The sequence below is a fragment of the Fukomys damarensis genome, unplaced genomic scaffold, assembly GCF_012274545.1.
Source record: "Fukomys damarensis isolate Sample0158 unplaced genomic scaffold, DMR_v1.0_HiC HiC_scaffold_33, whole genome shotgun sequence".
Taxonomy (NCBI): domain Eukaryota; kingdom Metazoa; phylum Chordata; class Mammalia; order Rodentia; family Bathyergidae; genus Fukomys; species Fukomys damarensis.
The window spans coordinates 19468771-19487512 of NW_022900945.1; the positions used below are offsets into that span (position 1 = coordinate 19468771).

Below are 18742 nucleotides of genomic sequence, written 5' to 3' on the forward strand. Positions count from 1 at the left end.
TGGTCTCTAATGAAGACCACCCTGATGGACAAAGAGAACCTACTGCTTGGCCACTTCAGGCTCTTCTGTGATTAGTGGTCTTGGATTATTTTTGTGATAAACAACCAGTCCCACCTATACGAACATCATTCAAAATTCAAATTCTTGGCCATCTCTCTAGCCCAGGGGAGCTAACAGCTGAGTCAACATTCTAAGTATCTTGCTACTGCATTACAAGGTGATCTATTGCCAGAACTGGGCATTTGTATGGGATTAATGGTCAAAACTGATGCTTATGCTTAAAGAAATAGGAAAGTTTCCTGTAGAGTATTTTCTGTGTTTTTATTAAAAGCAGAAAAACAATCAGTATAAAAAACATAAAGCAAGTGATGTTTTATGTTGGGAAACCTCTAGTACTTAAATTTTATGAAGGCATAAATGCACAGATACATGTACATTATTACAGCAATTTAATAATTTTCTCAGAACAAGTAAACCAAGAAAAAAAACTTGGTTGCTTGAAGTGATATTTATTCATATGATCATTAACACTGGGCAGTTTTCTTTAATGTTAATGGCAAATATTCAACATTTATCACAAAACTTTAGAGTACTTTGCTTTTGCAGATTGTTAGAAAAATCTGCACTTCCTGACTAGAAGATGCCAGCAAGAAATGTTGCCCAATCTTGTCCAGTCTTGTTTGACTGGATGACCACCAGTATAATGTGAATAAGGTGAAGAGTATCAAAGTATCCAGTCACCCATGAATTCGTCCCTGTTCAACAAATAACACCTTAAATTCTGTTTAGTAGAGATTCACTGAACTATTTTCAATGCTCTTTTTGGTGTTGAAATGTAAATACCCTTGAAAGGGAAATATATTGCAGTTCAATGTTATACACTTACTTCTAAGAGTAAAATATTTTTAACCAGGACTTTTCCTAAATATAGGCTTTGTTAGAAAGGCACACTAGTCACAGGTTGTTTGAGATGGAGAAGAACTCATGCCCCCCAGGAGAAAAAGAAATACAGAAAAAGAAAACAGGAGTCTTAGGAAAGACATTCTTTGACTGTCTTGCAATTTTCTATAAGGAACATACTGACTGTAAAAATTTTTTTGTTTTTGTTTAGTTTTGATTGAGACAGGGTCTTGCTGTGTGTTTCAGGCTGGCCTAAAACTCACTATGTAGCCTAAGGTAGTCTTGAACTCACAGCGATCCTACTACCTTTGCCTCCCAAGTTTTGGGATTACAGGTGTGCACCACAATGCCTGGCTTGCTTCTAGACATTTTAAAGGAATGACTTGATCTTTATTTATTTTTGAATGCTATCAAACCTAATCACAAAACAATGCCTGAGGAAAACACAGGCAGAAGAGGCTTTGGCATGGTATAAATTGAATATTGATTTCTTGAATATAAGCTCTTCGAAGATAGGATATAAATCAGTTCAGCATTTATTAGTGATTGACATATACTAGATGTCCCTAAAAATGGAATACTACTCAGCCATAAAGAATGAGAAATTAGGGCTGGAGATTTAACTCAGTGGTTCCGCCACCTGCCTTGCAAGTGCAAGGACCTGAGTTTGATCCCTGGTACCAAAAAACAAAACAAAATAAGAATGAGAAATTAGAGTCATTCATAGGAAAATGGATGCATATTGAGGATATACTCTTAAGTGAAATAAATAAGTCTGGTTTCTCTGGTGTGAAAAACTATAATTTCTCTGGTGTGAAAAACTATAATTGTATATAACATCCTAGTGGTATAATTGACAATGTGAAATAGGAAGAAAAGGGCTAAAGGTATAGAGGAAGTGGGAAAGGTAGGGGAAAGGAAATAAGGGGAAAGAAAAAATATGAGAAAATTAAAAAATAGAAATAAAGTATTTGTAAATAGGGAAGGGAGGGGAGGGTGAAGAGAGGACAGGCATAAGGGGAAAAAATGAGAACCAAAGACCTGTCATGCAAAGGTACAAGATCCCAACAATGAATGTAACTGTACTGTATACCTAAAATATACCAATAAACTCAATGAGAAAAAAATAGATCAAATGAAAATGAATAGTTAGAATTGGATTATCTCAGCAAAACCTAAAAGGTCAAAACTTTCCTATAGTCATGTTGACCTTTGGCTTCTAAGAATCAGCCAGTCGCTCATAACTCACAACTTCTAGTCCTACTCCCTTGTCTCCTTAAGTTGCAAGTGTTTTACCCAAGCTAGGATAGTGACTAAGACAGATACTGATACTGGGAGCGGGGCCATTGCTGTGACTGTACCTGACCATGTGGATAAGAAATATTTAGAAACGTTTTGGAAAAAGAGTTTGGAAAGGTTTGAAGATGGTCAGAGAAGCCTTAAAATGCTCAGAGATTCATACCACCATTAAAAACTTACAAGATGTAGGAGTGTGATTGTTCATACTAGACCCCTGTTTATTCACCAACGACGTCCCTGAAGAAATTGGATAGATTCTGGAGAATGATTGTATACTACCCCAGCCTCAGTTGCAGCTGCTGTGTCAGATGTAGGGTCACTGCTCCAACCAATTACTAGGACATCCCATACATGGTGTGTAGTCACTGATTTGGAAAATGTACTCCTTGCCTTTATAATAAAAAAAATACAAAGTTTCTTCACCTGAGATAGACGAGAATTACTTACAGCTTTCCTGTGTTCTCCTGCCTCTGTCATAATCATATAATTTAAAGAGATCTGGACCTTCAGGGCATGCTGCACAACATCACTCCAACCCACTGAATACATAAGATACCATGCTGATCGAATAAGATGAACAAGTAACGGCTACCCCAAAGGAAGACTTGGCGTGACGCATCCATTCCACACGATGAGAATAAAGTCTAGAAAGAATCATGGATGGATACCTCTCTGAATTTCAGGATACCAGTGGCCAACTATGTCCTGGAATATCCCCTCTGAAGGTAAAAGCAAGTATAAAGTTTTATATGCTCCCATAACAAGAAGGAAGGACAGGTCTTTCTGAGTCCTGGTAGCAAAACTTTTTATGCCTAGGAATACTCCTGTATCCAAATAAATTCCATTAGACTATGTTCTTAGTTTCTTGCTTTTCTCCAAATGTTGACTCAGGCTTTTCCACAGGTTCTTGGTACTATAAAAGTACTTTTGGGTCAAATTCACCCTTGAAAGGCTATTCAGCTGGCTTCTGTGTCTGTTCCAGTTCTTGTGCAAATTAAATGTTAACTGGAAAAATTTCATAACAAAGCTTATTAGTGGTTTTCTTTTGTTACTTTATATTTAAAACATTTATAGATGCTATCTCTGTGCCATGCTATACTGCAGTAAGTGGTAGTAATAATGTTCTAAGGTTACTAAACCACATAATCAGACAACTATTTCCAGGCAGAAAGTGGGGAAATATTCTGACTCCTGCGATGTCATATCTTACTGGTTTGAAAATGTTTTCATTCTGTTGGAAAAAAGTCCTTTGCCATAAAGAACAAAACATGGTTTTTAATCATTGCTGTTTATAACGCATAGAGCACTCCTAAGATATTCTGATGCAGTACCTCTGGAACGGAACTAAGTATCTGTATCTTCAGTTCCTCAGGTGAGAATGAAAACCAGCGAAGGTTGAAACCACAATTTTATAATTGGCATCACTCTGTCTATGGTGATGGTGGTGCTGGCAGCAGTTAATACTTAACTGGTCACTGCAACATTTTTATATACATAGTACAGAAACTTTAAGAGGTTAGAACTATTAATATTTTCATTTTATGGACCAGGAAAGGCCGAGACAGTTTAACGCATTTGTTCAAGGTAATTGAGCTAATGCCTCAATTTTGATTCAGAATATATTAATTCTAAATACCTTTATTTTTCATATTAAATTAAACACTTTATCATCTAATAATTAACAAAAGCTATTATGGAATTATATACCTAGGCCTGTCTCATCATTTTGGCCCCTAATAGAATTACTCGTACTAAATTATACTTTTGCACTGTGAAATCAGTCTACGTTGCAAAATGGAAATCACAAAGCCTTAATAAGATGGGCGTGTCTTCTCCTTTGAACAATGAATATGTATTTAGCCAAGAGAGAGGAGATGAATAACTTACAATATTTAATTGCTTTGTATAGTAGAAAATTTGAATTCAAGTCTGCAATCCGCTTGCTACCAAATGCTACAGATCTTTGTGACTCTATTTAGGCAAAAGTCTTTCAAGTCTTGACCCTGACACAGCTCAAATTATTTTATGGGTCCCTGATTGCACTTCTTCGTATTTTTTGTTTGTTTGTTTGTTTTTTTCAGCTTTAATTGACTTTATTGGTACATTTTAGGGATATAGTACAGTTACATTCATTGTTGGGTTTGTTTGTTTTTCATGGAACTTCTCAAACTCTCTTCCACATTCCTCTTATTTTGGGGATACAGCCTCCTACTTATACCTAAACTCTATTTTATTTGACCTCTTTTAATGTCTTCACTTTTTTGAAACAAACCCCCATAGTATATTCTATATAACTCATTTTAAAATTCTTCCTTGCATTTGAGAGAAATACATTTATCTTTGAATTTGCCTGTGTTGCTTTAGCCGTTGTCTTACAGTGACTTGTTCTAATTCAGTTCTAAAAATTTTCTAATATAAACCGTAATTTTTTTCTTCTCTGGACCATGTTATCAAGATTTTTTTATTGCCTTTTTATTAACTTAAAACTTTATTATCCTGTATACAAAGAGTGCAGAGTTCAGGGGGTATGAAGTGTAGTATTTATAAATCTGTATCATGAACCCTCCCTAAATGCTTTTATCTGTTACAATTGCTCCACCTAATAGTTCTATGTCGAATAACTGCTTAAATATATACTCCTAGTCCACCTTTGTCTGACCATCAGGCCTACGGCTTTTATATACTCAGTAGGTTAATTCTTTTGTACTACAAGCATTTCAATCCTAACAGATAAGAACCTAAGGCATTATTTCCAAACACCCTGATTTCCTCCTTCTACTTTGTATTATGTTAGGTGGTAATCCACATTATTTAAGGAAAACATATCATAATTGTTTTAATTCCTCTCTCCCATAAACTGAACAAGCTGATCTGAACAGTTAAGTGTTGTGAGTTGTGTTTCCTAATTCTTTCTTGAAGCCATCTTTTTCTCTATTGGCAGAAAAACTTCACCACTGCTGTAAACATTATCCTTCTAAGCAATGTAATTAGTCTCCTTATCACCTCTACTTCTCTTTCCTTAATGATCTATCACATAAAGCCTAGTGTGTCTCATAAAGTGTGTGTGTCTCATAAAACCCAATAACCCCCATAATCCTAATCTCATGATTAGAACTCTTTGGTTATTGCCTACAGGTTAAAGTCTAAATTTAACACAACACATTAAGAGACCTTGTGTACATGAGAGAATTCATCTGCTATATAAGTAGAAGCATTAGTTTAGATATACTGTTAAACATACTATTTTAAATGACTGAACCTGTAATTCAATTAAAAGCCTAAGATTGAGAAGAACTGGTATAAAAATATTGCCTACACACTATATTGCTAAGAGCTAGAATTTATGATCTTTATGCCTCATTTCCCCAAACAATCTTGTACCAATTCATGAGAGAGTACAGGTTACATCTTGAGGTCCATGAAAAAAATTAAATACCAGTGAATAGAAAGAATGGATTTAGTCTTACTAGACTGGGGATTAGCACCTCCTATCAGTAGTGCAGAAATCAAAGACAATGAGACAATGTGTTGAATGCTGAGGGCAAATCATAAAATGTAAAAGGAAACATCTCTAGAAGAACAAGTAGTAAATAAAAACATGGCTCATTCATCCTTCACCCAAGCTTAATGAGAAAGAAGAAAATGATCCAATACTACAGAGTCGAGGAAGCAACACAGCCCTTTCCCAGGGGCAGACTACTGTAACTGCAGTTACAACATTCACAGTCATAATTACAATCTTTAGAGACAATGAAAGTTAAACTCTCAGTGTGAGAAGATGTAAATATTATTTGTTGCAGAAAAGTTCACTAAAATGATTAAAGTAACAGAATAAAGCCTCATAAACTTTTAGGAATCTGAAGTTTTAGTTGCTGAAATCAATTTCCTACTTAGAATTATGATATGAATAAATATGCCAGTTTTATATCTCTTATTGCTCTCTCAATAAAGTTGAACTATCAATATGGGATGCTTTTACAGGGAGGGCAGGGACAAGGGGAAAAAATGAGAACCAAGACCTGTCATATAAAGGCACAAGATCCCAATGATGAATGCAACTGTACTGTATACCCAAAATGTACCAATAAACTCAATGAGAGAGAAAAAAGTAGAAATAGTAATTTACTAAAGAATAAGGCAATACTGAATGAAAGCTGGGGAGTAAGAAGTAAATCTTATATTTTACAAAGAGAGAGAGACTTCCTAGAATATCTGCCTACTTTTCTGCCACCGTGGGGATGTAAATGTCATGATTTATTTGTTCTGAGGTTAAAGTCCTGTGCTCAGATTTGCTGCTGCCTGTAGGACTCTGAATTAGATGTATGTGTGCATTTCTATGTGAATGTGAATGTGCACGTAACTATATACACACACTTTTGGTGTGCGTTTCTAGAAGTAGGGTAAACTTCAGAAGTTTTCTCTCATATAGTATATCTTTGATTCATAATATGATTCAAAATAATCCAAATATTTCATCTCAGAAGCTTATGAGCTATGTGTACTTTCAGAACAAGAAGCTGCTCTTTATGCTCTATGAAACATAAAGCCAAGGTCAAAAAATTTTTAAACTATACAAACAAATTTGACATATTTGCTAAAGAGTTAATTCTACTTGTTTTATAATGTAAAGTCCAAATGATATATGCACATAACAATAATTGAAAGCATTTTTGGCATTAATAATTCAGGGTAATTTATAATCCTACAATTTGAGTTCAAGCTCTAAACATGTTAGTAATAGCTATTATAGAGAACAAATAAATCAGTGATGATCTCATCAGGATGAAATCGTACTCATTACAGGTTTACTACTCCTTGTCTAAAAATCTGAAATCTGAAATATTCCAAAACTCAAAATTTTTTGATTTGACATGACACCACATTTATAAAATCCACACCTGACTCCTCAGGGCACTAAAAAATGTTATATAAAGTTACCTTCAGGCTATGTGTACAATGAGGTAGAAAGGAATTTCATGTTTAGATGTGGGTTCCCATGCCCAAGATATCTCATTATATTTATGCAAGTTTTCCAAAGTCTGAAAAGGAATTACAAAACATTTCTGTCCTGAGCCCTTCCGATGAGATCGAGCATGTTCATTCAGGGTGGTAAGGTCATAGATGGTCCTGAGCCCTTCAGATGTGGAATCCTCAATTTTCTATCTTCTTAGTATCACTGATCAGTTGTATACCTTCATTTTAGATTCAAATTAATTTTTTTGTGATTTTATTTTTCATTAAGTGTATTGGTACCATTTGGATATGCATAATGATCGCATTCATCATAGGGAATTTGTACCTGTACGTGATGTATCGATTTCTCTTTTTCTATTTTCCTCCACTCTCTTCAACCCCTCCTCCCCTCCTTATTTACAAAGCTTTGTTTCTATTTAATTTATTATCTTTCTGTTGTTATTTTACCTCTGGTCCTGGAGGGCCAGATGGCCCCTGGGATCCTTGGTCACCTGGTTGACCCTAAAAGGAGAATAAGAGAATTAAGCTTATAGATTAACTTAATAAATATAATTTAAAAAGGAAACAGACAGTTTGTACATAAACAGCATTCAATATGTGAAGTCAACATCATAATAACTTTTCACAGACTTACTTGACTATCATCACTGTGAAATTTATTTAAATAAAATGTTCATGGACATAACATATATTTACTCCTACTATTAGAGATATAAACCAATTAATCAAGTAAGTGCTCAAATCAAGAAAAAAAGTCTATGTGTATCCCAGACACAGAGCAATAAAGCTTGATTCAACAAGTGAACTCTACACGAGTAACTGCTTTTATAAGTAATCAGAATCCTAGAACTGTTTCTGAAAATTCCTCCCCCACTGATACTGTAAATGGCCTGATGAAATAATTAAGACACACCTAGATTCAATCCTTCTCGCTAAACTTCAGTTTTCTCATCAATAAAATAATAATAATGATAATGATAATAACAGCCTTAGTCACTTTCTCAAAACTGGGACACCATACCCAGCACACAAACTTAAAGGAGAGGTTTATTTTGCCTCATGATTTTTAGAGAACTCAGTCTCTGAGCTGGCTGACTGTAAAGCAAGAAAAGCGTGGTGGAAGGGTCTGCTCATCCCGGGGCAGTCGGGAGAGAAGGGAGGGAGGTACATCCTTCCAGGTCACGTGCCTCGTGACCCCTTCCAGCACCCCCGCCCTTCCTAACAGCAGGTCAGCCATAGAGCTCATCTTCCAAAAGCCCTACCCTGAACACAAGGCTTTTGGGAGCCACTCTAGACCCAAACCACGAGGAATTTTCATAGGGTCACTGGGAGAGTTAAGTAGAGAAAACAGGTAAAGTTACAAGCACAGTGCCTGACATCTAGAAAGTACTCATTGTTAACCAGCTTCATAATTAATCTTAATCGTTAATCTTCTTTTTTAATACTCTTGCTCATCTCTTGGCTGATACCTAAAATTCCTAAATTGTAATTCTTCAAAGTGTTTTGTTTTGTTTTGTTTTTTGGTACTGGGGATCGAACTCAGGTCTTTGCGCTTGCAAAGCAGGCGGCAGAACCACTGAGAGAAATCCCCGGCCCGCTGGTTTCTAATATTCATATTAAAAATGTGAAGTCAGGGCTAGAGAAGAAGGTGAGAAGAGAAATGACTACAAAGCCTGAAAGCCAAGAAGGTTGCAATGCTCTCCAGAGGATTAGTAGTCTAATAACATTTGTTTATGAAAGAAACACTATTGATTTCATTATTTTTCTCATATTAATTTCTATATGAACTTCAGATTTTATTTGAATATGGGTGATAATGTAAAATTTTAAGATAAAATATAAGACTACCCATTTTCTAAGAGCTAAAGCAGTTTCCTATATGCATTTAATTCATTCTCAGTGCTAAGGTATGTGAGGATGAAAGACAATATAATACGACTAATGCAATCAACTCTAGAGAAAGGTAATGTAATACTATGCAAAGGCTCACTTACATTCACCTTTTCAAATAAATAAAAACAAAAATGATGACTGGTCAGAATCAATGTGTAAGGGAGTCTTAAATTTTAAAAATCACAAACTCTAAGAGGGAGTTCTCACTGCTGCCCTCTAGTGGCAAAATTCACTCAAGACACTAACTTTACAAGCACCAAGGAAAATAGCCTTTGCTTTTAGAACAACTTTTAACAATCACAGTATTTATGAACATAAATTGTGGAATAATTCTTTATGTTCTTCATAGTAATTTTTGTTTCCCAAAACTTCAATTGCAAGTTTCCTATAAATGTCAATTTTCCTTATAAAACTGATTTTTAAGTAACCTCTATGAATGACAGAAACTTCTAGCTTAAAAACAGAAAGGACATAAAAATTGTCTTTGTTATCCATCACAATGAAAAAGTATTTCCTAACAATTAATTTTTTTCTTTACTTTTTGAATACTTGCGGGAAAAAAATGCTTTATTATTCCAGAATCTACAACCTTTCCAGATCAGGGTATTGTTACATTTGGGGAACATTTTATTTGTTACAATTTAGATCCATTTGGAATCTATATCCCTATTATCAAACTCGTAGAAGACAGAAAACTAAGAGTAGGACATATAAAAGAGAAAAAACATCTTATGACTTTAGCATTCTTCCTGTGACTGTAAACAAATGCTATCGATAGGCACTGACTTGAATAATTGAGTGTGCAAGTTTGTTTTTTAATAGGGTAGTGGATTCTGCACAAGCAACTTATCCCCAAAGAGGGGTCTTCTCACTAACCAGGGAAGGTTTCCAGGTCGAACATCTTCCTTCCTTCCTCCCTCCCTCCCTCTCTCTCTCTCTCTCTTTCTTTCTTTCCTTTTTTTCCCGGTACTGGGGACCAAACTCGGGTCCTTGCGCTTGCAAGGCAGGCGGCGGAAATGCTGAGCTAAATCCCTGGCCCCGAACATCTTTTGTATTAATAACATACAAATAATAAGTACAGAGATCACAGACAAGTTAATCTCACTAATATTAATTAATGAGTCCCTATCCTGTTCTCAGCTCAAACTATGTATTTTTCAAAGTTTTGACAAAACTAATAAAAATGGTTATCTCCCACCAAAAGTACTCCTGCTGATATTAAAAATATTATTTTGTTAGAACACTGCAAAATGTTATAAAAGGAGGAAGTAAAGCCTCATTTTCATCATCTCTTGCTTCCTGCACTAAAAGAACTTCATTAGCATATCTTGTGATTTGTGTTAGGAAAAAGAATATGATAATATATTAAAAGTAAAAGGCTCTCTGCCTTTAACTCGGACTAAAGAAATACTGGCAATAAGTATTACTAAGAAAGAAAACTATCTTAGAGTCACAGCTACAAGCAATCTTAAACATGAGATAGTCCTTCTTTCATTTTAAACATGTGTTAAACTGGATACCATGGTGACTAAATGCCCCAAATTATAGCAGATCAAGTGTCAGAGGTGGGACTAGAATCCAAGTCTCCATCTCTAAAGCTGTTTTGGTTTCTTCTGTCCACAAAAATGTTATAAGTATAAATTGAATTAAAGGGTAAATAGCATTAAAGCAATTCACTTAATGTAGCAAAATACTTGACTCTAATTTTCTCAAGAAATTAATCACAAAGCATGATATAATACTGATATCTTTTATTAGTATCAGGCTTAGATAGTGTTATATCATTTCCTCTTATAATTATCAAAGGGTTAAAAAGTTCATATTATAAAAACATGACAATATAAAAAGTAAGGGTCTTACTTTGCCAAGCACTGCTGATATCAGAAGTCCCTAACTATCTGGTTTAAAATCAACCGTGAAAAATATAAGCTGTTTATTAATTAGCTTCGTAACCTGTTATCATGCCCTATTTATGCACGTTGGAGTTTCTAGGATGCAATGTTAGACCACACATCTAGGGTGTATGGCTGAGTGGTTAACTTACCATAAACCCAGGTAAGCTGGGTGAAAAATAAGTAAAAGGAAAAGTCACTCCCACCAACATGTCATCAGGCAGCTACATACCAGAAACTGTTTGTCGGATTAAATAATTGCTACAACTGAAATCTGCGTCTAATATCCAGTCACTGTTAGAAGCCACACGAATGGGTGCATAAAATACTAAAATTTAATAGTGCTTCCCAAGGCACAACAGTAAGCAATTGTGAGATAGGAGGGTGCAGTTAGACAGAACATGATAGATTGTTTAGGAAAAACAACATTTTAAATATGCATTTTAATGATGTCTGATTTTTCTATTTATAGTCACCTTTACCATCAGAGGGTTGTAATCAATATTAGGATCTTAAAAAGCATCATAAAATATTAAACTGTAAGCCTTGGCTTTTACAGAGCTCTTACAGAATTTCCTAGGTGGCCACAAACTATCAATTGGACCTTGGATAGGTTATTTAACACTCTGTGTTTCAATATCCTTAAGTTAAAAAATAGGAATGATAATAGTACCAACTTCATAGGATTATAGTATTAAATTAAATATATCATCCCTAGAGTACTGTTTTGTAATTCATAGACACTCTTAAATGCTAGTTACAATAATAATTGTTATTATTAATAGTGATATATGTTTGACTCATGCTTTAAACACTTTATTTAAATGATTCTAATTAGTAATTTTAGTTTTATAATTTGGGAGGTTTTCTGTTAACTACAATATAAGGAACCTTTTTTTCTTTTAACTAATTGATAACTAAGGGTTAGAAAAGGAGAGATTAGAATATTTAGGCCCACAACAGAGCAAGACATGCTATCTGTTTTTCAGAGTATTTCTTTAAAGAAACTGATATTTGGCAAAACTGAAATATTATTTAGGATGCTTTCTATTTTCTGGCTTAAAATCTCACTGCTAAATTTAAGTATTATCTGCCATAGATCATTGGGAGGAATAACATAACCAAGATCTTTAGGGTTCAAAGAAACCTGGCTTTGGTTTGTGGTAGGAAAGGGTCCAAAAGTCTCTGGAGTGTGAGCTGAAAACTTGAAGAGTTAAGTTAGCTATATTCTAAAATTGAAGACAGAAAAAGCCAGACTAGTGGGTTTATAGCCTACTTCTTATAGCCTACTAACTTCGACAAGTGTCTAGGCTCATGGGGGTAGCGGGGAAGGCAGTCTGTTAATGAGAAACACCAAAGTAAATGCTCAAACCTACTGAAGTTCCTGGCTTTCCTCTTATCCCTGGTGGTCCTGGCAAACCAACAGTGCCCTAAGAGAACAGCAGAGAGAAAAGAAAGCTATTACATCACAAAAAGAAAATATATTTCCATTTGAAACATTCTAAAAACATCCACGAAAGTATTTCTAAGGTTTTAAACAAGAATTTAAAATCACACTGATGGACACTCCTTTCTTTTGAATGTATGCATTTTAATGTTTACATAAAATTAATGGTCTAAAACTTACCTTGTCTCCAGGATATCCTGGTTCTCCTTGCTCTCCTATGCTGCCTTGTTCCCCCTAGAGAGAACAGTTTCATATGAAGATACATATACATTATACACCTCGTAATATAAGGAAGTAAATACTAATTATATATCCCCATGTTTCCCACTTTTAAAAACTAATATACCTTATAGTACAAATTATACCCTACAAATAAAAACAAAATATAAGTTCTGCTACTTGAAGTAAGACAAATATGGTAAGAAATTATCTCTATGATAATGTTAATATTTAAATCACCTTATCACCTTTGATTCCAGGTAGTCCCTTACTTCCTGAAAGGCCCTAAAAAAAGAAGAAAAAAAAAAAGGTTTCATTTTGTGACACTGTGGAAAGAATAAAGGGAAATAGTCACTATGCAAATATCCATTTTACAAACAGCATACCATGGGGCCAGGAATTCCAGAAGGTCCAACTGGTCCCACAGGGCCAACATTGCCCTGAAAAGCAGTGAGAGACAGATCGCATTAAACATTCACAAGGGATTACAAAGAACATATGGTAAAATTAAGTACTACATTAACGGACCCAGCGTAGTTCATCTCACTAAGCTCCCACCTGTGACTGGTTCTTCAACTTCTTTTCCTCTCCAAATTTATAAATAATATCAATCTTAGACTTTCGTGTAATCCACCCTATTTCTTGGAGCCTTTCTGTAATGGTCTAGCCCATGAAAATCTTCTCCTCTTTTGAGTTATCGTACTACTTACTGTCCATTACATTTATCTTGCACTATTTCTCCAAAGAAGCAATATCCTGAAGAAATATATTAGTATCATGCTCCCAGGAAGTATCCAATAAATACTTGATTGTCTTAGGTTTTTATTTCATACGTGTATTCGGCAAATACTTATTGTGCTGTTACTAGGTGCCGGGCATTGTAGTGATTTGATTTTATGACTTGATATTTCAAAAATGAGAACATTCACCACGTTTTTAGGAATACACTGAGGAGAGAACAAAAAGCTCTAATCTCCTGGGCAAATCTCATTTGTTCACTGTTTAATAATTAGTGCAGATGGTATGTAGCACACAGAGCAACAGTGCTGAAGAAACACACCTGAAAGATAGGCTCTATTATCCAGATTCTGAATTTAATGCTCCAGTCCTCAAAAACAGAACCATCACTATTGTCTCTTACAAGGTAAAGACTTGAAAATACTCCTCCAACGTGTCACTTTAGAAAACAAAGGACAATAGCAGCAACTGGGATATATGAAAGAAAAGCCATCTCTCGACTGTGTGGAGATGAGTAATAATTTCTATGGCTTTAAGACCTCATTTTCATTCCTTCTGTTACTGTCTTTCGTTCTGGGCTTCATATCATTATTATTCGTCACCCCAAGAGTTGGTTTAAATTTCTTTTTATGGCCTTCCAATGTTAAAAACCTCTTAAAGTTGTATTTGTAGCCAGGTGCAGTGGCACGCGCCCGTAGTCCCCCCTTGCTTGGAAAGCAGAAGCGGGAGATGGCTTGTGCCCAGGGGTTCAAGGCCAGCCTGGAGCCTGGACAGCAGCGAGACACAAACCCAAAAGAAAAGAATTGTTTTCATGAAGTGCTGAAAGTATTATTCCCCTTTGTTTGAATCCAGATTTCCTAGGCTAGTATCCCAGGCCCTACCGTGCTTGCACCCATCTTTCCAGCCTCCTCTCCTGGCGCGTGCTATTCCTCCTTCCTCTGCATCTCCCTCCAGAAAGTGCACTCTGCCTATAATGAATGTCTTTCCACCTTCTCACCGTGCTCTCCCTTGTCACGTGCTTTGAGCTGGAAAGGTGGGTAACCAGCCCTGGAATGCCCTGCCACATACCACTTACTATACTACTTGCCTTTTTGCTACCTTCCCAATCTGCATTCTGTGAGAGCAGAAGCATGTTTTTATTCCATTTTTTAAAATTTCCCGGACTCTATGTAATAACTGGCACATAATTGTTTTGAAGTAAAGTGTGGAATGAATATTCAAGGAGTGAATGAACTTCAATAATAAAATTTCAAGTCAATTTCTATCTTCCAACCTAATGCTGCTTCTCTCTACCTCGACCTCTCTGTCCCCTTTTCTGAGGTGGGTCTCACTTGTTTACTTAGGATGATCTTAAGATCACGGATTTACGTGATCCTCAGGTCTCAGCTTCCCAGATAGCTGGGATTACAGGCGTGCACTATCCAGCCCGCCTAGATAACAAGAGCATTTGTCAGTCTACATCCATGTAATGCAAAATGCAGGATGGAAAATGTGACATCTTTACATGCGCTGAATCTTAAAGTCTGTGAAATGTAACTAAGACAAATAACCTCCAACATGTTCAATTCTGAAACATATGGCTCTGTCAAAGATGAAGGGTGAGACCTTCCAATTTAATGAATACGCAATATTAATACATCATTGCCTGTAATTTGAAATGCTGTCAATAGGAAACAGTCACGACTACAGTGGCTAGTTTATTCAGAGTTCATGGCTTTAAAGCTGATGGTAGCTTCTAAAAAATAAGTATTTGTTTGGAAACTATACAGAAACACTCCATGTAAATATGGAAAGAGAAGTTTTGCAAATAAAAAAGTCTGTCATTTTGTACTACTGTTTTTTCCATGGACAATATAATATTCTTAAGTTTTGTTTCAGTAAATACATTACTGTGATTAATCTGACATTTCTCAAATGAATGTACTTTGTTTATACAATATCACCTTATGCTTTTCAATGACTGCAAAAGGAAAAATATCCTAAAATATTAAGTACTGGGAGATATAAAAAACATATATGTATAATAAAGAACTTAGAAATTATAAAGTTAAAATTGAATGGTAAGGTATAGAAATTTCCAAGAAACGTCAAGCACATTGTGGCATCCCACGCAAATTGTGTGGAAAATCCTTAGCCTGAAAAATTATGGCCCTCTGAAGGCAAGCCATTATAGCTAAGAACGGTATTCAGCCCATAAAAGAAACCTGCAGATTCTTCAGCTTTCCCTACCTACCACACTTCTTCTATGAGAAAATGAAACAGAAGGAAGAAAAGCTTTCATGCCTAGCAGCTTAGTCGAGGGTCTCTAGAACGCAGAGCCAAAGGCAAAACTATAAATATAGAGAAATTTTGAGTTAAACTGAGCCAAAGAAATAGACCCAAAGCATATGTTCTTTATAGTAAAAACAGCAGCCACTGGCCAATTGCTAACAGTTCATATGAGTATCTTCTGAAAAGGAATTGAGGTTCTACACTGAGCTTTTCAGCTGTACCCATCACACTCACAGGCGCTAATCACTACCATTAGTGTAATTAAGTAAACTAATTGTAACAACTGACTGTGGGAAAAAAATAACGTATAGAAAACAATAGCATCTCTTATCAGAAACTGTCTCTGCTGAAAGGAAGAGCGAAGAGGTCAGACAGAAGCTGCAGTTCTGGGTAAAAGCATACTGTCTATGAACCAAAAAAGGTTCTCATAACCCTTCCCCAATACTTTCAAAAGCTCATTTCATTCTGCTCCCCAATTCCTGGGCTTTCTAGGATATAAACCCACTGCTCCTCACCATTTCCCACACAGTTGCGTTTTTCTCCATCTTCTGTGTGTCTGATCACTGCATTCTTGAGCCAAAAGAGCTGTTTTCCAGTTTCTACCCCACTCTACTGATGCACATCTTCAGGACATAGTTTTAAAAAATAATAATCTCCTTTATGAAGCCTACTCTGATGCCCTACAGCAACACAAATTGCTACTTTCTCAGGAGCTTGACATTATTCCACTACAGCAATGATCACAATGTAGGACGTTGATTATTTTTCCTTCAAAAATAAGAATTTTGACGTGTTTCTATTTTTAGGCCTATCATCTAGTGTTCAGTGTATGACATAATTTTGGTGCTTACATAATTTTAAAAATTAATGCATGTAAAATGGAAGTAATAGTACCCACTCTGTTTACAACTAACTCGCTGAGGAGCAAATGAGACAAGTATACAAAACTACTTTAAAAAGTACAAAGTGCCATTTTTATCAGTATGGATGAGATGCAGATTCCAAAAATGATTGCTAGTATCCTGTAGAACCTTCTCACTGACTGAGAATATTTGAAAAAAAGAAGGATAGTTTTTGTTTTTAGTGAGCACTACTATATGCCAGGCACTGTGTAAGTCTTGGAGCTGAAAGATGAAAAAAGTTGTTTTTCTAGAAAAATGTAACTATGGAAAATGACAGCTGTTAATCTGTTTCACTATAGCAACAATTTTATTATCTGCATGTGTTCAATAGCATCATGTTGCAAATCTCAAATATATACAATAAAATTTATTTGAAAAATAAAATATAAAGGAGTTAGTTAAGCAGAAAGGTAGTGTTTTAGTAGACACATGCAACATCCTTGAGTAGGGTGCTGCAAGGCATCTGAGAATTGAGCAGCTCTGCTAATGCAAAAAGAGTAGTTCCTCAAGGTGCACAGAAGCGCCAAACCAGACTGGACAGTGTGAGCCATTGTTCAGAACTTGATACTTAACAGTAAGAGTAGGAACAGAAGCCTTTCAGCTAATCAGCACCTTAAGTGAAGAATGTATAAAAAGCATCTTTGTATCTAACTCCCTATGTTTACTTTCTCCACACACTACAAGTCTTCATTACTGTCTACAGGCTCAGCTCTAGTTCTTTTTAAATTTTTTTTCTTTTATTGAGTTTATTGGTACATTTTAGGTACACAGTACAGTTACATTCATTATTGGGATCTTGTACCTTTACATGACAGGTCTTGATTCTCATTTTTTCCCTTTGTCCCTGCCCTCCCTTCACCCCCTCCTTCCCTCCCCATTTACAAACACTTTATTTCCATTTTCTCATATTTTTTTCCCTTATTACTTTTCCCCTACCCTTCCCACTTTCCCTACACCTTTAGACCTTTTCTTTCCATTTCACAATGTCAGTTATCTCATTAGGATCTTATGTACTAGTACAGTCTATTCACACCAGAGAAACTATTCCGTGTAGCTCTAGTTCTTAAGTTTGGAGAAAATAAGCAAACTTGTTCATTTCCCCTTTCCATGGAGCTTGTTATTAAAAAAAAAACTAAATATAAAAGACAGACAATATACACCTTAAGGTAATTAAATTTTGAGGTAGTATACCACAACATTTAGAATTTTGCACTCTGGATTTAAATCTGGACTCAAGTATTATATTTATAACCTGAGTGGTCCTGGGATGTTGTGAGAATTCAGTGACAACAACTGCAGCTAGTACGTGGAGAATAATAAATTTGAGGTGCTTTTGCTAATTTTCCAATCACTACTACCTCTAATGCTATTATCATATAAGAGAAAGGCTTAAAGGCTCTCAGGTTCCTTGACGCCAACACCCATTTTTACGTTATCCCAAGATGCCAAGTTCAAACTTGTTGGGCTGATTAATTTTACCTCAGTTGATCTCAGAACTGAACTCCCAACTTACTTGTTTGATCAAGTTGTCACCTCGTGCTTTGGTGACACAGGTAAGAGGGATAATACTAAAACTGAAATTAGAAGACCTGTGTGCAAAGTCCATCATCACTTCTATCCTAAAATTCTGGAGATTTAATTACTCACTTCATGGCACACTCAACTGATTTTTAAGAATAAGATTACTTCTGTTACTGGTCACATCCCACTTTAATATAGGCACAGGTAGTTTTTTTTTGAAGATTGTATCTTTATTAACCTACTTACGTTTCATAAATGGATGTCCAGCCTGCCTTCTATTCAAATGAATGATGAAGCACATAGCTTTAAATTTACATAAAATATCTGCAATTCATATCCCTGTCCTGAACAATAAACCTGGCTGAGGGAAATACATTTATTAAGGTACATTGTAATTAGCAGTCTGTTCCACCAACAATCTAAAGTTTATCAGCAGGTTATATATCTGGAGTGCACTGCTTCGGCCACCCACAGAATTATTCTTGCTAAGCTGTGCTTTCCCTACCTCAGAAAAGCCAATGAAACTCAGTTGAATTTTCTGTATAAAAAAATGAATGAGTAAGCCGGGTGTGGTGGTGCACGCCTGTAATCCAAGCACTGGGGAGGCTGAGGCAGGAGGATCGCTGTGAGTTCAAGACCAGCCTGGGCTACATAATGGGTTCCAGGTCAGTCTTAAATACATAGTG

The 18742-nt window shown here is 35.7% G+C and overlaps 1 protein-coding gene across 8 annotated transcripts in view; it reads right to left on the reverse strand.

Annotated features, from left to right (window-relative positions):
* Col24a1 (collagen type XXIV alpha 1 chain) overlaps window positions 1-18742 on the reverse strand; it is a 304025-nt gene that overhangs the window by 207896 nt on the left and 77387 nt on the right. For all 8 annotated transcript variants that reach the window (XM_019209372.2, XM_019209374.2, XM_019209375.2 and 5 more), the window contains 5 exons: window positions 13011-13064; window positions 12865-12909; window positions 12586-12639; window positions 12335-12388; window positions 7621-7674 (listed from right to left, as the gene is read on the reverse strand). In XM_019209372.2, the coding sequence (XP_019064917.1) occupies window positions 7621-7674; window positions 12335-12388; window positions 12586-12639; window positions 12865-12909; window positions 13011-13064 (261 nt within the window). The remainder of the gene's footprint in view (window positions 1-7620; window positions 7675-12334; window positions 12389-12585; window positions 12640-12864; window positions 12910-13010; window positions 13065-18742) is intronic.